Raw genomic sequence first — 21,020 nt, 5'->3', positions numbered from 1 at the left:
TGGGCAGCCTTGTCTTGTCCCTGATTTCAGTGGGATTGCTTTAAGTTTCTCTCCATTCAGTTTGATGTTGGCTATAGGCTTGCTGTATATCGTCTTTACTATGTTTAGATATGTGCCTTGTATCCCTGATCTCTCCAATACTTTGAACATGAATGGATGTTGGATTTTGTCAAAGGCTTTTACAGCATCTAGGGAGATTATCATGTGGTTTTTTTCTTTCAGTTTGTTAATATGGTGGATCACATTGATGGATTTCCGTATATTGAACCACCCCTGCATACCTGGGATGAAGCCTACTTGATCGTAGTGGATAATATCTTTGATGTGTTCTTGGATTCGGTTTGCAAGTATTTTATCAAGTATTTTTGCATCAATGTTCCTAAGGGAGATTGGCCGGAAATTCTCTTTCTTTGTTGAGTCTTTGTGAGGTTTAGGTACCAAGGTGACTGTGGCTTCATAGAATGAATTTGGTAATATTCCTTCTGTTTCTATTTTTGGAATAGTTTGAAGAGAATTGGTGTTAGCTCTTCTTTGAAGGTCTGGTAGAATTCTACGCTGAAGCCATCTGGTCCTGGGCTTTTTTTGGATGGGAGACTTTTGATGACCGCTTCTATTTCTTTGGGGGATATAGGACTATTTAGTTGATTTACCTGGTCTGATTCAGCGTTGGTAAGTCAAATTGATCAAGAAAATTGTCCATTTCATTTAGATTTTCAAATTTTGTGGCATATAGACTTTTGAAGTAAGTCCTAATGATTGTTTGGATTTCCTCAGTGTCTGTAGTTATATCCCCCTTTTCATTTCTGATTTTGTTGATTTGGGTGGTGTCTCTCTGCCTTTTAGTTAGCCTGGCTAAGGGTTTGTCGATCTTGTTGATTTTCTCAAAGAACCAGCTCTTGGTTTCATTGATTCTTTGAATTGTTTTATTTGTTTCCAATTGATTGATTTCAGCCCTGAGTTTGATTATTTCCAGCCGTCTACTCCTTCTTGGTGTGTCTGCTTCTTCTTTTTCTAGGGTTTTTAAGTGAGCCATTAGGGTGCTTGAATGAGCTGTCTCGAATTTCTTCTTGAAGGCACTTAGTGCTATGAACTTTCCTCTTAGCACTGCTTTCATTGTGTCCCACAAGTTCGGGTATGTTGTGTCTTCATTTTCATTGATTTCTAGAAAGACTTTAATTTCTTTCTTTATTTCTTCCCTGACCCAGCTGTCATTTAGTAACAAGTTGTTCAGTTTCCATGTGTGTGTAGGCTTTTTGTTATTTCTGTTATTGTTGAGGTCCAGCTTTATTCCATGGTGATCAGACAAGATACATGGGATTATTTCAATCTTCTTGTATCTGTTGAGGCTCGCTTTGTGACCCACTATGTGGTCTATTTTGGAGAAGGTTCCATGAGGTGCTGAGAAGAAGGTAAATTCTTTTGTGTTTGGGTGTAAAGTTCTGTAAATGTCTGTTAGGTCCATTTGATTCATGACCTCTGTCAGAGACATTGTTTCTTTGTTTAATTTCTGTTTGGTTGACCTGTCCTTTGTTGAGAGTGGGGTGTTGAAGTCTCCCACTATTAATGTGTGTGGATCTATATGTGCTTTAAATTTTATCAATGTTTCTTTCACAAATGTGGGTGCCCTTGTATTTGGGGCATAGATGTTCAGGATTGTGATGTCTTCCTGGTGGAATTTTCCCTTGATGAGTATGAAGTGTCCTTCCCCATCTCTTTTGATTAATTTTGGTTGAAAGTCTATTTTATCAGATATTAGAATGGCTACTCCTGCTTGCTTCTTGGGTCCGTTTGCTTGGAAAGTCGTCTTCCAACCCTTTACCCTCAGGTAATGTCTATCTTTGTGTCTTAAGTGTGTTTCTTGTATGCAACAGATTGCTGGGTTTTGTTTACGTATCCATTCTGTTAATCTGTGTCTTTTTATTGGAGAGTTGAGTCCATTGATGTTGAGAGAGATTAATGACCAGTGGTTGTTAGATCTCTTGATTTTGATGTTGGCTGTGCTCATCAGGTTGTGTGCTTGGTTGCTTTTTGTTTTACTGAAGTGAGGTTATTTATTTCCTGTGTTTTCTTGAATGTAGCTAGCTTTCTTGGGTTGTATTTTCCCTTCCAGTGTCTTCTGTAATGCTGGATTTGTTTGTAGGTATTGTTGAAATTTGTTTTTGTCATTGAATATCTTGTTTTCTCCATCTATGAGGACTGAGAGTTTTGCTGGGTATAGTAGCCTGGGCTGACATCTGTGTTCTCTTAGGGTCTGCATGATATCCGTCCAGGCCCTTCTGGCTTTCATAGTCTCTGTTGAAAAGTCAGGAGTGATTCTAATGGGTTTGCCATTATATGTTACTTGGCCTTTTTCCCTTGCAGCTTTTAGTATTTTTTCTTTGTTCTGTACACTTACTGTTTTGATTATTATGTGGCGGGAGGATTTTCTTTTCTGGTCAAATTTGCTGGGTGTTCTGTAGGCCTCATGTATTCTAATTGGCCTCTCCTTTAGCTTGGGGAAATTTTCTTCAATGATTTTGTTGAAAATATTTTCTGGGCCTTGGAGAAGGGAGTCTTCTTTTTCCTCTATACCTATTATTCTTAGGTTTTGTCTTTTCATATTGTCTTGCATTTCTTGGACGGTCTGTGTCAGGAATTTTTCAGATTTAACATTTTCTTTGACAGATACATCGATTTCTTCCATTGTATCTTCTACACCTGAGATTCTTTCTTCCATCTCTTTTAGTCTGTTGGTTATGCTTACCTCTGTAGTTCCTGTTTTCTTCCCTAGATTCTTCCTTTCCATTATTTCTTCCATTTGTGTTTTCTTTAATTTTTCCAATTCTATCTTCAGGTCTTGAGTTGTTTTGTTTACTTCCTTCACCTGTCTGATTGTACTTTCCTGTTTTTCTTTTAGTTCCTTCAACTCTGTTTCTTTCATTTCATTCAGTGTTTTAAGCATTTCCTTTCTAAAGGCCATAAACTGTTTGGCTGCAGCTTCCTCTATTTCTTTACGGATGGCAATATTCTGTTTGAGTTTATCTTCCTCTATGTCTTTACGAATCTTATTTGTTTCCTCTGTTATCATCTTCATGAGCATACTTGTTAGGTCATCTTCTTGGATTTCAGTTATGGTGGGGTGTCCAGGGCTACTTGCCCCTGGGTAACTGGGTTCTGGAGATGCCATATTGCTCTGTCTTTTGTTGCTTGAGCTTTTACGCTGGCCTCTACCCATTGTGTTATCTTAGGAGTTTGGGGTTATTTTCTGGTGGTTCCTGGGGATCCTGTGGTGGAGAGAATCCCCTTTGCAGAAAGCTGGATTTTCCTGAAGGATGTCTTCTCAGCTTTTTGGGTATAGTCCCTGGATGGCTGGTGTTTTTTCAGGAGTTGCTCACCTCAGGGATATAGACCTGAGTGGTAACTGTGGTCTTTGTTAGTCAAGAGGGTTCTCCTCTCACCCAGGGAAGTCCTGGGGGCAGCTGCCCTGTTTCTGGGTTTCTTGTTGCAAATTTAATGATCAGCTGCTGTGACCCAGTTGGACATCAGGCGCGCCTCAACTGTTTGTGCTTGTGTCTGGAGCACAGCTGAGTGCTGGCGCCTCGGCCCCACTAGACTGCTAGACTTTTTCTAGGGAAGGATTGGGTGATTTAGATCAGTACAGTTTCCTTCCTTCCCCGTGGATTCTCTGGAGACACCGACTCCTAGTGTCTTTTTTTGCCCTGGTGCACACTGCTCAGTGTCCGCCAGCTGGCTGGCCACAGAAATTTGCCTGTGCCTGGAGCACAGCTGTGTGATGGCGGCTCAGTCTCTGCCAGCTGTCTGGTGCGCAGAAACTGCCTGTGTCTGCCTTTGTGGCTTTTGGGAGTCTGAGTGGCTCCCTAAGCTGGGTAATTTTCCGGGGACCTTTTCAGGTTGGGAGTGAGCTGAGTGCTCTGAGATCAGACCCGCTGTTTCTATCTCTGGCGGCGAATCAGGCGCGCAAGCAGGCAGGGCTCTGTGCTGGAACCTGGGTCCCCGGCTCTGGCTCCGGGCTGGCTCCTGGGGTGCCCGTGGAACCCGCCCGAGTCTTTTCCAGGGGATGTCTGGGTGACCTAAGGCCGGTCCCAATCGTTTCCTGTACCCTGGGGTTATCTCTCGACTGAAAATTCCAGTCTCTGATAGTGTGGTGCCCAAGGTTCAGTCTGGGACTGGGACCAGAGACACTGGCTTGTGGCTCTGGGCTGGGGCTGGGGCTGGCGGCCGGCAGCCAAGCCTCTGGCGGAACCGGGGTCTCTTCCGCGGTTTAGCCGGGTGAGTTAAAAGCTGATTGAGTCCCCCACCGTGGGGTATCCTCTCACCTGGGAAACACAATGACTGACTGTGTTTTATGGCCGAGAGTTCTGATTGCTGTTCACTGTGCTGATCCTGCTGTGCTGCTGCTCAGAATGAGAGTCCTCCCAGCGCCGCCATCTTGCCCCTCCTATTCCTGTTATTCTTAGGTTTTGTCTTTTCATGTTTTCTTGGATTTCATGGATGGTTTGTGTCAGAAATTTTTTTTTGTAAATGAAATATTTTTTAAATTTTTTATTAATTACACTTTATTCACTTTGTATCCCCCCATAAGACCCTCCTTCCTCCCCTCCTGATCCCACCCTCCCATCCCCTTCTTCACGCATGCCCCTCCCCAAGTCCACTGATAGAGGAGGTCCTCCTCTCTTTCCTTCTGATCTTAGTCTATTAGGTCTCATCAGGAGTGGCTGCATTGTCATCTTCTGTGGCCTGGTGAGGCTGCTCCCCCTGAGGGGGAGGTGATTAAAGAGCAAGCCAATCAGTTTATGTCAGAGGCAGTCCCTCTTCCCATTACTATGGAACCCTACTTGGACAGTGAACTGTCATTGGGCTACATCTATATAGGGGTTCTAGGTTTTCTCCATGTATGGTACTTGGTTGGAGTATGAGTCTCTGGAAAGACTCCTGTGTTCAAATTTTCTGGTTCTGTTGCTCTCCTTGTGGAGTTCCTGTCCTCTCCAGATCTTACTATTTCCTTTTTCTTTCATAAAATTCCATGTATTCTGCCCAACAGTTGGCCATAAAGTCTCAGCATCTGCTTTGATAGTCTGCAGGGCAGAACTTTTCAGAGGCCCTCTGTGGCAGGTTCCTAGGTTGTTTCCTATTTTCTTCTTCTTCTGATGTCCATCCTCTTTTCCTTTCGGGAAGGGGATTGAACATTTTAGTCAGGGTCCTCCCTCTTGATTAGTTTCTTTAGATGTACAGATTTTAGTAGGTTTATACTATATTATATGTCTATATGAGTGAGTATATTCTGTCTGTGTCTTTCTGCTTCTGGGACAACTCATTCAGGATGATCCTTTCCAGATCCCACCTTTTACCTGCAAAGTTCATGATTTCCTTATTTTTCATGGCAGAGTAATATTCCATTGTGTAGATGTACCACAATTTCTGCATCCATTCTTCAGTTGAGGAGCATCTGGGTTGTTTCCAGCTTCTGGCTATTACAAATAAAGCTGCTGCAAACATGGTCAAGCAAATGTCCTTATTGTATACTTGAGCCTCTTTTGGATATATGCTTAGGAGTGGTATTAGGAAGCGCTATTCCTAGTTGTCTGAGAAAGTGCCAGATTGATTTCCAGAGTGGTTGTAAAGTTTACATTCGCACCAGCAGTGGAGGAGGGTTCCCCTTTCTCCACAACCTCTCCAGCATGTATTTTCACTTGAGGTTTTGATTTTGACTATTCTGACGGCTGTAAGGTCTCGTTTTGATTTGCATTTCCCTGATGGCAATGACGTTGAACATTTCTTTAAGGGTTTCTCTGCCATTTTATATTCCTCTATCGAGAATTCTCTGTTTAGCTCTGTTCCCCATTTTTTAATTGGATTACTTGGTTTCTTGCTTTTCAGCTTCTTTAGTTCTTTATATATACTGGATATTAGCCCTCTGTCAGATATAGGGTTAGTGAAGATTCTTTCCCAATCTGTAGGCAGTCGTTTTGTTTTGAAGACGGTGTCCTTTGCTTTACAGAAGCTTTTTAATTTCATGAGGTCCCATTTATTGATCGTTGGTCTTAGAGCCTGTGCTGTTGGTGTTCTGTTCAGGAAGTTGTCTCATGTACCAATGAGTTCTAGTGTCTTCCCCACTTTTTCTTCTAACCGATTTAATGTGTCTGGTTTTATGTTGAGGTCTTTGATCCACTTGGACTTTAGTTTTGTGCAGGGTGATAAGTATGGATCTACTTGCATTTTTCTATGTGTAGATATCCAGTTAGACCAGCACCATTTGGTGAAGATGCTGTCTTTTCTCCATTGTATGGTTTTGGCATCTTTCTCAAAGATAAGTGTATGGGTTTATTTGTGAGTTTTCTGTTCGATTCCATTGATCCACCATTCTGTTTCTATGCCAGTACTGTGCAGTTTTTATTACTGTTGCTCTATAATACAGCTTAAGATCAGGGATGGAGATACATACAGAAGATCTTTTATTGTAGAGGATTGTTTTAGCAATTCTGGGTTTCTTGTTATTCCATATGAAATTGAGAATTTTTCTTTCCAGTTCTGTAAATAACTGTGTTGGTTATTTGATGGGAATTACATTGAATCTGTAGATTGCTTTTGGTAAGATGGCCATTTTTACTCTGTTAATCCTGCCAAGCCATGAGCATGGAGATCTTTCCAACTTCTGATATCTTCTTCTAATTCTTTCTTCAGAGACTTGAAATTTTTTTCATACAACTCTTTGACTTGCTTGGTTAGGGCTACACCAAGGTACTTAATGTCATTTGTGGCTATTGTGAAGGGTGTTGTTTCCCTAATTTCTTTCTCGGCCCTTTTGTCTTTAGTATACAGGAGGGCTACTGATGTTTTTGAGTTAATTTTGTATCCAGCCACTTTGCTGAAGGTGTTTATCAGCTGTAGGAGTTCCCTGGTAGAGTTTTTGGGGTCACTCGTGTATAATATCATATCATCTGCAAATAGTGATAATTTGACTTCTTCTTTTCCAATTTGTATATCCTTGATCTCCTTCAACTGTCGTATTGCTCTAGCAAGGACTTCCGAGAACTATGTTGAAGAGATATGGAGAGAGTGGGCAGCCTTGCCTTGTCCCTGATTTCAGTGGGATTGCTTTAAGTTTTTTCTTTTTTTTTTAACATTTTCTTTGACAAATACATCAATTTCTTCCATTGTATTTTCAATCCCTGATATTCTTTCTTCCTTCTCTTGCAGTGTGTTGAATATGCTTACCTCTGTAGTTCTTGTTTTCTTCCCTAAGTTCTCCCTCACCATGATTTCCTCTGTTTTTGATTTCTCTAATTTTTCATTTCTATCTGCAGGTCTTGAACTGTCTATATTTTCCTTCAATTCTTTCACTTGTTTATTTGAATTTCCCTCTATTTCTTTTTTATAATTATTTTTATTTTTATTAATTACAGTTTATTCACTTTGTATCTCCCCTATAGATCCCTTCTTCCTCCCCTCCCAATCTCACCCTCCCTCTTCCCCACCTGTGTCCCTCTTCTAGTCCACTGAAAAGGGAGGTCCTTCTCCCCTTCTCTTTGACCCTAGTCCATCAGGTCTCCTCAGGAGTGGCTGCATTGTCTTCTTCTGTGGTCTGGTAAGGCTGCTCCCCCTCAGGGGGAGGTGATCAAAGAGCAGGCCAATCAGTTCATGTCAGAGACAGTCTCTGTCCCCATTACTATGGCGAGTACTTGGATACTGAACTGCCATAGGCTACCTCTGTGCAGGGGTTCCAGGCCATCTCCATGAGTGGTCCTTGGCTGGAATATCAGTATCAGAAAAGACCCCTGTGGCCAGTCTTTTATGATCTGTTGCTGTCCTTGTGGAGCTCCTGTCCTCTCCAAGTCTTACTATCTCCCACTTCTTTTATAAGATTCCCTGTACTCTGCCCATAGTTTGGCTATGAGTCTCAACATCTGCCTCCATACTCTGCAGGATAGAGGCTTTCAGAGGCCCCCTGTGGTAGGCTCCTGTCCTGTTCCCTGTTTTCTCCCTCCTCCAATGTCCATCCTCTTTGCATTTCTGAATGGAGATTGAGCATCTTAACCAGAGTCCTCCTTTCTGAGTAGCTTCTTTAGGTGTACAAATTTTAGTATGTTTATCCTATATTATATGTCTAGTATCCACTTATGAGTGAGTATATACCCTGTGGCTAAGAGCAACAATCAACAAATGGACCTCATGAAACTGAAAAGCTTCTGTAAAGCAAAGAACACTGTCATCAAAACAAAACGACTGCCTACAGATTGGGAAAGAATCTTCACCAACCTTATATCTGACAGAGGGCTAATAAAGAACTCAATAAATTAAACAGCAACAAATCAAGTAATCCAATTAAAAAAATGGGGTACAGAGCTAAACAGAGAATTCTCAATAGAGGAATATAGAATGGCAGAGAAACACTTAAAGAAATGCTCCATGTCCTTAGTCATTAGGGAAATGCAAATCAAAACAACCCTGAGATTTTACCTTACACCCATCAGAATGGCTAAGATGAATAACTCAAAAGACAACACATGCTGAAGAGGATGTGGAGAAAGGGGAACCCTCCTTCACTGCTGGTGGGAATGTAACCTTTTTAACCACTTTGGAAATCAATCTGGGACTTTCTCAGACAATTAGGAATAGCGCTTCCTAAAGATCCAGGTATATTACTTGCTAGGCATATATCTAGAAGACGCTCAAGTATACAACAAGGACATCTACTCCACCATGTTTGTAGCAGCTTTATTTGTAATATCCAGAAGCTGGAAACAGCCCAGATGCCCCTCAGTTAAGGAATCAATACAGAAATTGTGGTACAGCTACACAATGGAATATTACTCAGCAATTAAAAAACAAGGAAATCATGAAATTTGCAGGTAAATGGTTGGGAACTTGAAAAGATCATCCTGAGTGAGGTGACCCAGAAGCAGAAAGACACCCAGGGTACATACCCTCTATTTATTTTATTTCTTTCAGTGATTTAAGTATTTCCTCTCTAAGGGCTATAAACTGTTTGGCTGTATCTTCCTGTATTTCTTTATAGATGGCATAATATGTTTGAATTTATGTTCCTCTCTTTCTTTCCAAATGGCTCTAATATGTTTGACTTTCTCTTCTTCTGTTTCTTTATGTATTTTATTCATTTCCTCCACTATCCTCTTTGTAAGCATAGATTTAATGTCATCTTCTTGAATTTCACTTCTGTTAGGGTGTCCATGCTACCTACTCCTAGATAATTGGGTTCTATAGATGCCATTTTGCTTTGGTTTTTGTTGGTTGTCCTCTACCCATTGGCTGTCTCAGGTGGTGGCTGTTAGTTTTTGGTGCCTGCCAGAATCATGGGGGGATGATTTTGGCAGGAGGATGGTTGTTCCTGGAGGCGCCCTCCTCAGCTTTTTGGGTATGGTCACCAAATGACTGGTGCTTCTCAAGGAATTGCCACAGCTCTCATCAGGTGTATGGTCCTGTGGACTCATTGGGAGTCCAGAGGCTCTCCTCTCAACAGGAGAAGTCCTGGAGATAGCTGCCCTGTCACTGGGTTTCTTGCTCTTAATTTAGCGAGGTGCTGCTGCCTCTATACTGTTTGCTGGCCCACCCCTCTTGAAAAACCAGGGAACCCCTAGATTTTGTCAGTTTAGCTAGGGAGACAGGTTGTGCTTTGGAGCATCTGGGGGCTGATCCTGTGGGACTCAGGCTTATGTAGTTCTGAGTTTGGAGTCTATACCCCAGTACCCAAGTGGATGAGTGTATCATACAGCACACAGGCCTGTGACTGGAAGCTAGAGCCCCAAGTCTGTGGGAACTCAGGAACTTTTCCTGGAATTAGCTGTGTGTCCTGATGTCAGATCTGATGTTTCCCTCACTGTGGGAAGGCCCACGGTGGCAGGAAGGCCCAATCTGTGGTGTTTTGGGGTCTACAATTCAGTCTGGAATGGTGAGTAAAGCATGCAGACATAGGTGAGTGGCTCTGAGCTGATGACTGAACACCTGCAGGAACCCGGGAACTTTTCCAGGATGGCTGGGTGTCCTGAGGTTGGCCCTGATGTTTCCTTCACCATGGGGTTTACTCCCAACAGGGAAACCAAGTCTCTGGTGTTTGGGGCTCACAGTTTTGTCTGGGAGGGTGATTCAGGCATGCATGCATGTGTTTCTAGAGTAGCAACTGAGTGCCTGCCAGAACCAAGGACCTTTTCTGGGCATTGTCTGGATGACCTAAGGCTGGTCAGCCTGATTGCTTCCTTCACTGTGGGGTTTTCCTCTCCATTGAAAAACCAAGTCTCTGGTGTTGTGGGGTGCACAGTCCTGTCTGGGATGGTTATCAGAGCACACTGGTGTGTGGCTCTGAGGTGGCAACCAAGTGCCTTCTGGGCCACATCTGGGAACTTTTTCAGGCTTTAACTGGGTGACCTGAGATTGGGCCTGATTGCTACCTACACCATGGGGTTTCCTCTCAACTGGACACACAGTTGCTGGTGTTTTAGGGTTCTCAGTTCTGTTGGTCATTGTGCAGTCATTGCTGTCCTGCTTGTCAGGCATAGTATGCTCTTGGTGCTGCCATCTTGGATTGAGAAGGATTTTTAATTTCTTATTTAAATTGCATTTACTTAATTATCTGTTTATTTGTGTGTGGTCGCACGTGTGTGCACATGCGTGTGTGTGTTTAAATTTCTTATTTAAATTGAATCTATTTGTGTGTGTGTGTGTGTGTGTGTGTGTGTGTGTGTGTATGTGTAAGAAGTCAGGGGTCCTCTCCTTCTGGAGTTCTCTCCTTCTACCATGTGGTTCCCAGGGGCTGAATTTATATTGTTAGGCTTGATTGCAACTGCTTTGAACCATGAGCCATCATGCTAGTACAGGGCTATTTTTAAGTTCCATTATGACCTGATCATTAAAACCAAAGCCAGTTCCCCATGCAGGAGAACAGTAAGAAGAGGAGAAATTACCCACAGATAATTTCCACCTAAGGGCTCTTGTAACATGAAAGCTCCTCTAGCAGAGATTCCTTGGAAATGAGATAAGGATAGCAGGGCCCTAACCAGGGTGATTGTCCAGAATAAGATGATATAGGCCACCATCTCTGCCTGGAGGCTGAGATATTTCATATATGTGCATTTTTTCACTGTCCATCAAAAGAAATACTTCATGCTGGACTGGTGGAAAATTTAAGAAGCTTAAGCAGGAGGATTTTAAGTTTCAGGCTAAACTGTGCTGTATCCTAAGACACTGACTGTCTGGAAAGCAAGTGATGGGGGTGGAAAATTGTGCCTTGTGATGATGAAGATAAGACTGACTTAATGTTTTTATTCCCTGCAATTGTTTTACAAAAGTTATTAGCTAAACAACAATTTATTTTATGGGACAGAAATTACCCTAAGACTATTCTCTGTTATCTCTCAGTGCAGCATTCATTCTTATTGACAGCCTCATTGAATAGACTTGTAATGAATGTTCTCCTTTAGCTGCCATAAACAGTGAGTTTTCTCTCTTTTGTTTCTAATGCTGTGGTTTATCCAGCATACAATACGTGATAAGCTGGATCACCTATGGAATTTCTTTGCTCTCCTTTTTCCTCAATTTTTTTTAAAGGATCAACATGAACGAAATCACATTGCAGGGTATTGGAAGCAAGTTGGACCAATTGCTGTTGGCTCTTTCTGCCTCTTCATATTTGACATGTGTGAGAGGTGAGCAGGTATTAGAGTCACTATAATATGAAATGGGCCTTTCTGTGTCCACTTCCATCTTACTAGGAGGGGTTTTGAAATGAAGAATTGTGGTTGGGGTCCATGGAATGAAATATTAGAGAGGTTAATATGCTCAGATGAAGCCTGGGACTAAGTCAGAAGCTCAGTCCTTTATACATGCAATGTGCTTGGGCTCCTCATAGTCTAAAACTCTACATCCCCTTATGCTCTCTGAAGTTTATTTTCTAAATATAGCACACTCACACCCAAACCATACTCCATTGTTGCAATGCTGAGGAAAGCTCTGTTCTGCCTTTGTGTTATGTCTTTCATCTTTGTTTTTATTTTACAGAGGAGTACAACTTACAAATCCTTTCTACAGTATCTGGACTACAGATGTTGGAACAGAACTGGCTGTATCCTTCCTTGATAGATTCGAGATTTCATTTTTCTTTCCCTATCTGCCTAGTTTCCATGATCATTTTCTGTAGCTCAGCTGATGCTTTCTGTTATGAAGTCAGCCAGGGCTTTGACCTTGAGACCAATAGTAACAATTGGAGATAAATAATGAGAATTACTATGTTTTCAGGCTGTGAAAAGAGCCAAAGTGGGGAGCTTGCAGGATTTCCCTGTGGCTGGGGTTTTAGATTTAGTTTAAAGTTTCTGGTCTTAAGTATACCCTAAACAATCTAGTCTATAAGATCCAGAAGCATCTTCTTGAACCTTCTGATTCCTGTGGAAGAACTATAACAGAAGTCACCTGCATGGGAGACTTCTGCTGTAGAAAGTTTGGGACCAAATTTATCACTGGGAAAGCTGGGCTCTGAGGTCACTTGTATGCAGGACTTATATGGGAAAACCAATCCTGTGTGTAAATCTTTGAAAGTGGCTTCACTGGATAACCATCTTTAATTCCTGAGGCTCTATGGGAATGAGACTAATGTAATTAGTTCTTGAGCAGTGCTGAGACTTCTGGTTGGTCTACATAATCACTATCTGCATCACTCCTGTGAAGAAAAAACTGAGTCCTAACTTATCTCTCTAAGGATGCTAATATTAAAAACTAATATTCCAAATACCATGTTTAATATTCTAAGAGAGAGAAAAAATAAAACTTCTTCTCTGGAGTGAGGGAGTACCCTGGTGTTGTGCTCTTCCTTAATAGCCAATGCCTTGACATGTACTCATGAACATACTTTGTCAGGTGGTAATGCTTATATCAGTTTCTTAATGTTGAAGAATTTTTTGAGCAAAAAAATACATACTATCAGTACCTTTAAGTTGAAAGACTTGAACTTCCTCTACTCCCCACCATTCACAAAGGTAACTGTATAAGAAGAACAATTACAATCTTTAGTTCAACCCTTTCATTTTACACATAATATGAAGGACAAGAGAAGCAAATGAAATTTTAAGTCTTGCAGCAAATAACTGTCTTCTCTTTATTACATGTACATACTGTTGGTCATAGAAAAGAAAAAGGAATTTCATTAAATATACTACTTAATGAAAATGGATGTAGAGGTCACACCTGTCAAAATATTAGAAAATATTGGGCTCTAGTGGCATGCCTCAGTATTTCCTCAGTGAGTGTACTATCTGCATTCACAATCCTTACCCTCACTCTGTGTCCTTCTTCCCTTGCCAGGAAACCTTACATTTTCTACAGAACCTGACCCATTTATACCTCCTCCAGGGTAACTCAGTTTTGTTCTTAGAAAAGTCCAAACACAGAACAACGGTTTCTAAACATGTTTACATGTGTTTCCTGGTTCTAGGAAGTCTGATTAAGGTATATGTTGGGTGGAACTGAAGTATCTTTAAACTTTTCAGTGATTTTAAAACAGCTTCCCATTTTGTAACCTTTACTAGTGTGTTTCAATTTATGATACATTTGAGTCTCCTCAAAATACACTTGGAAGACAGGTTCTGATTTACTAGCTCTAAAAGGGACCCACTGCTTTTGTAAAAATAGACTGCAGGTTTTTTTCTTTTTCTTGACTTAGAAAAGTTTGAATATTCCCTTCTATGAAATTGTTTGTCAGAAAACCCCAATCGGTGGCATCAGAATACCAGGTTTTAATAGTAGTGCTTTCATCGAAACCTCTTGAACACTTGGAGACAAAGATGAATGTCACCAACACAGCTGGGAAGAGTGCTGTGCCCTCTTAGACATGCCCTTGGTGAACTTGCCCTTTCCTTCACTGTATACTTGCAGATGGCTTTTATCATTGTGGCAGGTATCTGTCTCTGCCTCTACTTCCTGTTTCTGTGCTTCATGGTATTTCAGGTATTTCGAAACATCAGTGGGAAGCAGTCTAGTCTCCCAGCCATGAGCAAAGTCCGGAGGCTGCACTATGAGGTAAGAAGCTCTCTTGGCTTCTTCTAGAGCTAATGCTCATAATCTCCAGCTGGGTGTATAAACATACAGCTCTGAAAGTTAGAAATTTTAGTCTCAAATACACATTAAGGGGCCATAGAAATGATCTAGTCAGTAAAGGTGCTTGCCACACAAGCCTGACAACCTGAGTTTATTCTCTGGAACTCACTGTAGGAGAAAACTGACTCTTGAAAATTGTTCTCTGACCTCTACAACTCACTGTGACATGTGTGTGTTCAAATTCTTACATTCTTATTTCTCATTTTTTCATATTCTTTCTCTCTCTCTCTCTCTCTCTCTCTCTCAGACAAATAATAATAATAATAATAATAATAATAAAATGGACTTCTCATATAGGGTCCTTGGGCAAATAAAAAAGCATCCAAACAACTATTTACTGGGGTTTTCTAAGGTATAAATGTGTTCTCATTGTAGGCTTAAAATTTTCAACAAATCTACTTTATTTAGGGTTTTTAAACACTTCTACTTCCCTTCTAACCCACTGACCAGCTATAGGGAAGAAAGAAGATTATTAGGAAAAGGAGGTTGTAGACCTCTTTTTTTCAGTAATTCAATAATTTATTTCTCTATAGCTCTTATCCACAAGGTATATATGAATGTCAATTAAAATGGAAGCCTTTATCATTTTTTTAATCAAAGTCTTTAGTGCATTCAATCAGCACTGTGCTGTAGTTCTTAAATGAACATCACATATTTTTTTCTTCCCAGTTGTTTGCTATATATAAAAGAAGTTCACGGCAAAATGCTTGAAGAAAAAAGGAAACAAAAAATCAGAACTTCTGAGAAATGTACGGCTTTTACATAAAAAAATGCTCTGAAATATACATACAGGCATGCCAAACAAGCCTTCCCTGCTCCTCTCCCACTACCCCTTTTCAAAGTATGGTAGGAGTTCTGATTTCTGCAGAATTTTCAAAATTAAAAAATAATAATAAATTAAAATAACTTCTTACTCTGTAGCAAATCCAGGGCTTGTACATTTCAAATTAATTCTGTAAAAAACTCACACATAAAATAATGCATATTTAAGGGAAATATACAGACTTTTTCACACAGAAGTACATAATAAGATTTTTTAAAATATATTGCCATTCATTTATTTTTGCACAAAAACATATGGGCTGTAGACCTTTTTATAAGTAATTCCTTAGTGTGAGTCCACTCTTGTCCAGATAACAGCAGTCCAGTCCAAATGCCAACACCAAACAGCAACATAAATCAGCAAAGCCAGCAGAAACAGTAAGACTCCACTGAATCTGAATGAATCACCAAAAGCTGAAAGACTCATTTGGATTGTCCCAAGAAGTTCTCTGGAACGTTTCTCTTTACAAAGTGAGTGTCAAAGAACAATGACCAACAAAGTGATATTGATCCAAAAAGTTTTCTCTCACTGTCCATGGGCTTCCATATATCTCCTTTCCTCAAAGTCCACCCACACATATTTTCAACTGGCCAAAGTCACACACCTAGAAGAGGACAGCTCGCAGCAAAACATCACATGGCCTCTCACAAGACAGCTGTCAGCAAAACATCACCATAACACAACTGTTTCTTCCAAGAAATCAGAAACTTCTACTTCATCTCATAATAGTAAGATAGAAACCTGTGCAATGGGTTCTTTCAGAGCAACTTTTGATGAGACCTAGGTGCTTACTGGATGGGATACTGGTATATGTAGAATTGGAGCTTAGCTTGGGGTATGACTTCCCCCCTAACTTTTGCAGATTTCAGCCCAGATGATCTGCTTAACAGGCTTTTTAAAAAATCAAAATAACTAATTTTTATTTTTTGTGTGTGTGTTCATGTCACAGCACAAGCATACAGGTCAAAGGATAATGGTGTAGATTCAGTTCTTCACTTTGGTTTTTACAGGGATTCAACAGATTAAATTCAAGTTGCTAAGGTGTGTGTGTGGCAAATACCTTTATCCTCTGAGCAATCTTTTTGACCCATACTTCTCATACTCTTAGTAGTTCATCCTCTCTAAAATAGTCAGCAGGTGCTCATGTAGAGTTCAACAATATGCTTGTAGGTTATATTCCTTATTCAAGAGAAACACCTTGCCTCCTCCAGTCTCTAATGCAGATGACATTGATTAGATTCATTATTTAAATGGATTGTTATAAAAGAAAAGAGAGAAACTGAAATCATAGGGTTCTGCATAGCCAATCTGCACAGAAGATAACCTAATCATTACTGATTAGGTTATTCCTTAAATCCTGATATTTTGGAAACCAAAAGTACTTTCTCAGGTTTGTCTATATTTTCAGAGCTGGAATGACAAATGAAAAAATTCAACCAAATTGATTTTACTTGTATTAATATGCACCCCCCAAAGCGGAGACGAATTTTATTACAACTGTGGAAATCTTGCATTTGGTAACTTTAAACCTTTGTGGATAACCTGTTTATCAGGGAATTTGGCAGCCTCATGACATGTTATAAATGTAATTTCCTAGACTCCAGAATCACTGTTTAGTGAGAGATAAGAACATAAAAAATGTTTTGCTCAAGAATTTTCTGACTTACATTTACCTCTGCAGAAAGGGTGTTAATTGTGAAATTATTCTACTATCATTCTTAGAGATTTGGTGTTGCAGATTTATAAAAACATATATACACATGTGGAGAGAGAGAGATTGAGAAAATGAGACAATGAGAATATATTAAACCACCTTTTCTGTCTTTATTAATAGGGTCTGATTTTCCGGTTCAAGTTCCTCATGCTTATCACCTTGGCTTGTGCTGCCATGACTGTTATCTTCTTCATTGTTAGTCAGGTGAGTGGATCCGACCTATGCCTTCTCAAGAGACTATCCCTGGAGTGGTTCCCACCTATAGCAAAGGACATTTTGCAGAGCTACTGAGGACAAAAGTAGAGGGTCTTATTTTGTTTAGCTACATAAGCCTTGTTTGTTTCAGACTACTCTTTCATGGGACTTTCCACAAGCTGGCTTCCCCCCTCTGTAGACATATTAAAGGGACATTTCACTTAAGAGAGTAAAAGTTTCAAGCCCTGTGGAAAAAACTGACAAGCATGTGGTAATTTGGTTTTACATCCTTACTTAGCATTAACAAAGATCCTTTAACAGGCCTTTAGGCCATTCTCTGTGTTAATTATACTGCCATCTAAATATGGACATAACTCAAAAGTCCCATCGGCAGAAACTTAGCTTTATACTTGACTATTTCTAAAACTCAAGAGTTTTGATGTACTTTAATATCTCATTAATAATTATAATTTTTGAATATTGATTACTTACTTTGAAAATTAAAAATGTCATCTAAAATCTGGTTTATTTATGTACATATTAGCCAGTCGGATTTTACAAAGTTCTTCTGAAGTAAGTAGTGTAGGAACTCTAATTCATATTTGCAAAAATATTGACTCCATGGCTTCTGGGTGTTTCCATATACTCTGTTTCCCAGAAATGTAGTAATTTAATGAGTTATTTAATATTTCTTGGGTTTAATCTTTTTGAACTGTACAATGTGCCATATATGGAAGGAATATTGGCAAGTATTTAGTAGAGTCTCTTGTGTGTCATAAGCATGAACAACTACATTAGTAACTGACCAAAATGTATACAAGTTGGAGATTAGAACTCAATCATTCTGGATCTTTTGCTGAGTTTCTACCATTGCTATCTTTGGCAGCATAGAGCAGCATTCAGATAGAACCTTAGGAGAATAGTGATTCATCCATTCATCTGCCAGCATATTTCTCTTTAGTTCCTCAACTCTGTATGGATTCTTTTGGCAATCTAATGAAGCTATGGTTCCTTTTAGAATGCTTCTAAATAAGTAAAATAAAATATTTTAGATTTCAAAAGGAATCATGTATGTATACATATATCATATACATGTGTGTGTGTGTGTGTGTATATATATATATACACACACATTACAGATAACTCAGACTTACTATAAACATGTCCTCAGCACTTAATTGGTATACAAATATGATTTCATGAGTAGTGCTAATACCAAGATTTGTTTTGGACATTCATAACTAAAGTAACAACTTCAATTAGAAAGTAATAAAAATAGGGATACTTTTTTTTCCCCTACCCAGGTAAGGCCTCTTTAATTCCATACAGGGGAACAAGTAATGAACCTCTAGTGCTAGGTTGGCTATTCTCACTGGGATGTATTGTGTTTCTGGCTATGTTCAAGGTTAACTACATATAGTAATAAATAAAATAACATACCAACATGGGTTTTACAATGTTTACCCTATCTTCTTTGACTTGTAGTAGGAGTGTATTTATATCAAAAAGTTTGCTTCACTCTAAATGGAGCAGAGCTGTTGCCAATATTGAATTAGTGTTTCAAAAAAATTTATTACCCATCTGTGTGTTTGTGTGTACCTGTGCATGTGTCGGTGTATGTCTGTGTATCACATGTACCACAGGAGTCAATTTTTTCCTTCTACCATGTGGATCCCATGGATAAAACTCAAATTACCAGTTTCGTTGACAAACACCTCCTATCAGCTGAGCCATCTCTGTGGTTCCTGAATGAATCTTTAATTCAGTAAAGGCTCAAACACCCATATTCAAGCAGAGGGTTTGGGTTAGGCTTGACTCAACCTTTGGATAATTTCCTCAAGTGACCACTGTGTTTCCCAGTTTCTCCAACCCCTTAGCAATATGCTGTTCTTACACAGCCTACTGAATTCCCTAGCTATGAGAATAGAAAACCCTCATTCAGACATGGAGTATCCAGTAAAATGGTCATGTTCTCAGGAACATGAAAGAGAAAGGTACTTCCATTCTTGAGGCCTGCCTTTGTCTTCCCATACCCACTTTTGTACCACTGCCTTCTCCACTGACTTAAACTCTGCAGAACTCTTTTTACCTGAATTCTAGAGGGGCTAATTCCTAAGATGACAGTACCAAGACTGATACTCCAACTAAGGATCATTCATGGAGATAACCTAGAACCCTTGCACAGATGTAGTCCATGGCAGCTCATTCTTCAAGTTGGTTCCCTAGTAATGGGAACAGGGACTGTCTCTGACATGAACTCAGTGGCCTGCTCTTTGACCACCTCCCTCTGATGGGGTGCAGCCTTACCAGGCCACAGAGGAAGACAATGCCGACAGTCCTGATGAAACCTGACAGGCTAGGGTTAGATGGAAGAGGAGGCGGTCATCCCCTATCAGTGGACTGGGGGAGGGGCATGGGTGAATAAGAGAGAGGGAGGGTGGAATTGGGAGGGGACGAGGGAGTGGGCTACAGTTGTGATACAGAGTGAATAGGCTGTAATTAATAAAAACTAAATTAATTCCTAAAAAGATGACTGTACCTTGCTAGAATTTAATCTTGTACGTGTTTAACTGTTGCACATTTTAAACTGATGGAAACTGTCTTACCACAAAATTTGCAGTCTTTTTCTTTTTTGAGATAAAGATTAATTCACTGTTGTTCCAGTATTGGGCTTCAACTTGCTTTTTATATTAGCTGCAATAGTCAAATGGGTGGACTTCAACTCTGAGGAGGTATAATGTCTTTGAATTCCATTAGTACAACACATTCTTCCTGCTGTAATAAAAGGTTTAAAAAAGGTTTATTTATAGATACCTAAAACATTTTTCCTGCACAACTGTGTCCTGGGTACTGTTAGTATAGTCATCAGAGGATTTCTTTTCTAATTTCACTGTGCAATGTCAGAGCAATGAGCTTACCTTAAAGAAAATCTCTTGGGTAACTTTTTGAAATGTAGCTCAACCTTAGGTAAAAGGTATGTTTTTTAAAACTTCCATTATATTTGTTGGGAGAGCTTCCATTTAAGCCCCATGAAATATATGTGGGGAATCTTGCCAGGATATTGAAGCTCTGAGGCCAGGAATAAAAGGCACATAGGAAGCTGTTAGAATGACCTTGAAGCTTTGTAACTGAGGCTGTGTTTCAATATTTAATGCCTGCTATTTTAATGATCTGAGTCATGGCAATGAAGAAAAGGTATAGCAGAGTGTTGGCAAGGAACAGAAGTACAGTGAAGGAAAGAAATACAGTGAGTTAAGGAGCCTCCAGCGGTCTGATAAAATGCAGGTCAATATACATGTAATAAACTCTCACAGAGTATGTTCCCAAGTTCTGTTTTTGTGTGTAATCACTTCATTCTGTGTCTAACACAGATGTAAGTGAATGTTTCTTGTAAGAAAGCCTGTGTTGGGAGTTTGGAAATCTTATTTAACAGTGGGATGCTGGCTGTTAAAACTACTGAGAGTAAAAGGATTTCGCCACATTTTGCTGCAGAGGTATGTGGATGACAGGCTATATCTCCTAGTGAAGGAAAAAGCCTAAGTCCTGGGGTAGCCTTCAAACCATAAAAGTAAAGATGCTAAGACCTTTTAATTTTTCAAAATTTAGGCCTTAGCTGGGGAGATCCTCAGCTGTCTCACCTAAGTTAACCTGTCCACCTTGCTTCACCCAGCACTCTTCTCTCTTCCCTTCCCAGAGTTTCTGTCTCCCTAGTAGAAAGTACTGCCTTCCACTTCCTGTCCTTCTGCCATCTAATTGGGCAATCAGTTCTTTATTGACAGATGCTTTAGACAAGAAACTACAGGCTTAGACAAGAAACTACAGGCAACTAAGGAATGCTGGGAGCAAAAGAAATAGACTTCTGAGGGAAGCGCATACCAATTGGTTACCTGATACCAAATAGTCAGCCCAGAAAGCACATACATACAAGTAACATTGATTATAAGGCCAAGGTGATTGTATTTATTCATTTATTTATAAGTACACATATATATTTAAATGAAAAAGAGGCTGTGAATTTGAAAGAAAGTGGGTGTGAGGCAGTACATAAAGTTTGGAAGAAGAAAAAGGGAAGGGAGAAATAAGTATATTACGATATTTTTTGTATATTATAATCTTAAAATTAAAAATTCTAATGCAGCCAGGTGTGGTATCACAGGTTGGCAGATCTCTGTGAGTTTGAGACCAGACTGG

At 39.9% G+C, this 21,020-nt stretch overlaps 1 protein-coding gene across 3 annotated transcripts in view; it reads left to right on the top strand.

Annotated features, from left to right (window-relative positions):
* Positions 1 to 21,020, top strand: part of Wls (Wnt ligand secretion mediator) — a 131,597-nt gene that overhangs the window by 92,185 nt on the left and 18,392 nt on the right. For all 3 annotated transcript variants that reach the window (XM_060392412.1, XM_060392410.1, XM_060392413.1), the window contains 4 exons: positions 11,560 to 11,657; positions 12,010 to 12,073; positions 13,876 to 14,019; positions 16,755 to 16,838. In XM_060392412.1, the coding sequence (XP_060248395.1) occupies positions 11,560 to 11,657; positions 12,010 to 12,073; positions 13,876 to 14,019; positions 16,755 to 16,838 (390 nt within the window). The remainder of the gene's footprint in view (positions 1 to 11,559; positions 11,658 to 12,009; positions 12,074 to 13,875; positions 14,020 to 16,754; positions 16,839 to 21,020) is intronic.

Source organism: Meriones unguiculatus, chromosome 10 (genome assembly GCF_030254825.1).
Source record: "Meriones unguiculatus strain TT.TT164.6M chromosome 10, Bangor_MerUng_6.1, whole genome shotgun sequence".
NCBI classification, from domain to species: domain Eukaryota; kingdom Metazoa; phylum Chordata; class Mammalia; order Rodentia; family Muridae; genus Meriones; species Meriones unguiculatus.
This window is presented reverse-complemented; position numbering and strand designations above follow the sequence as displayed.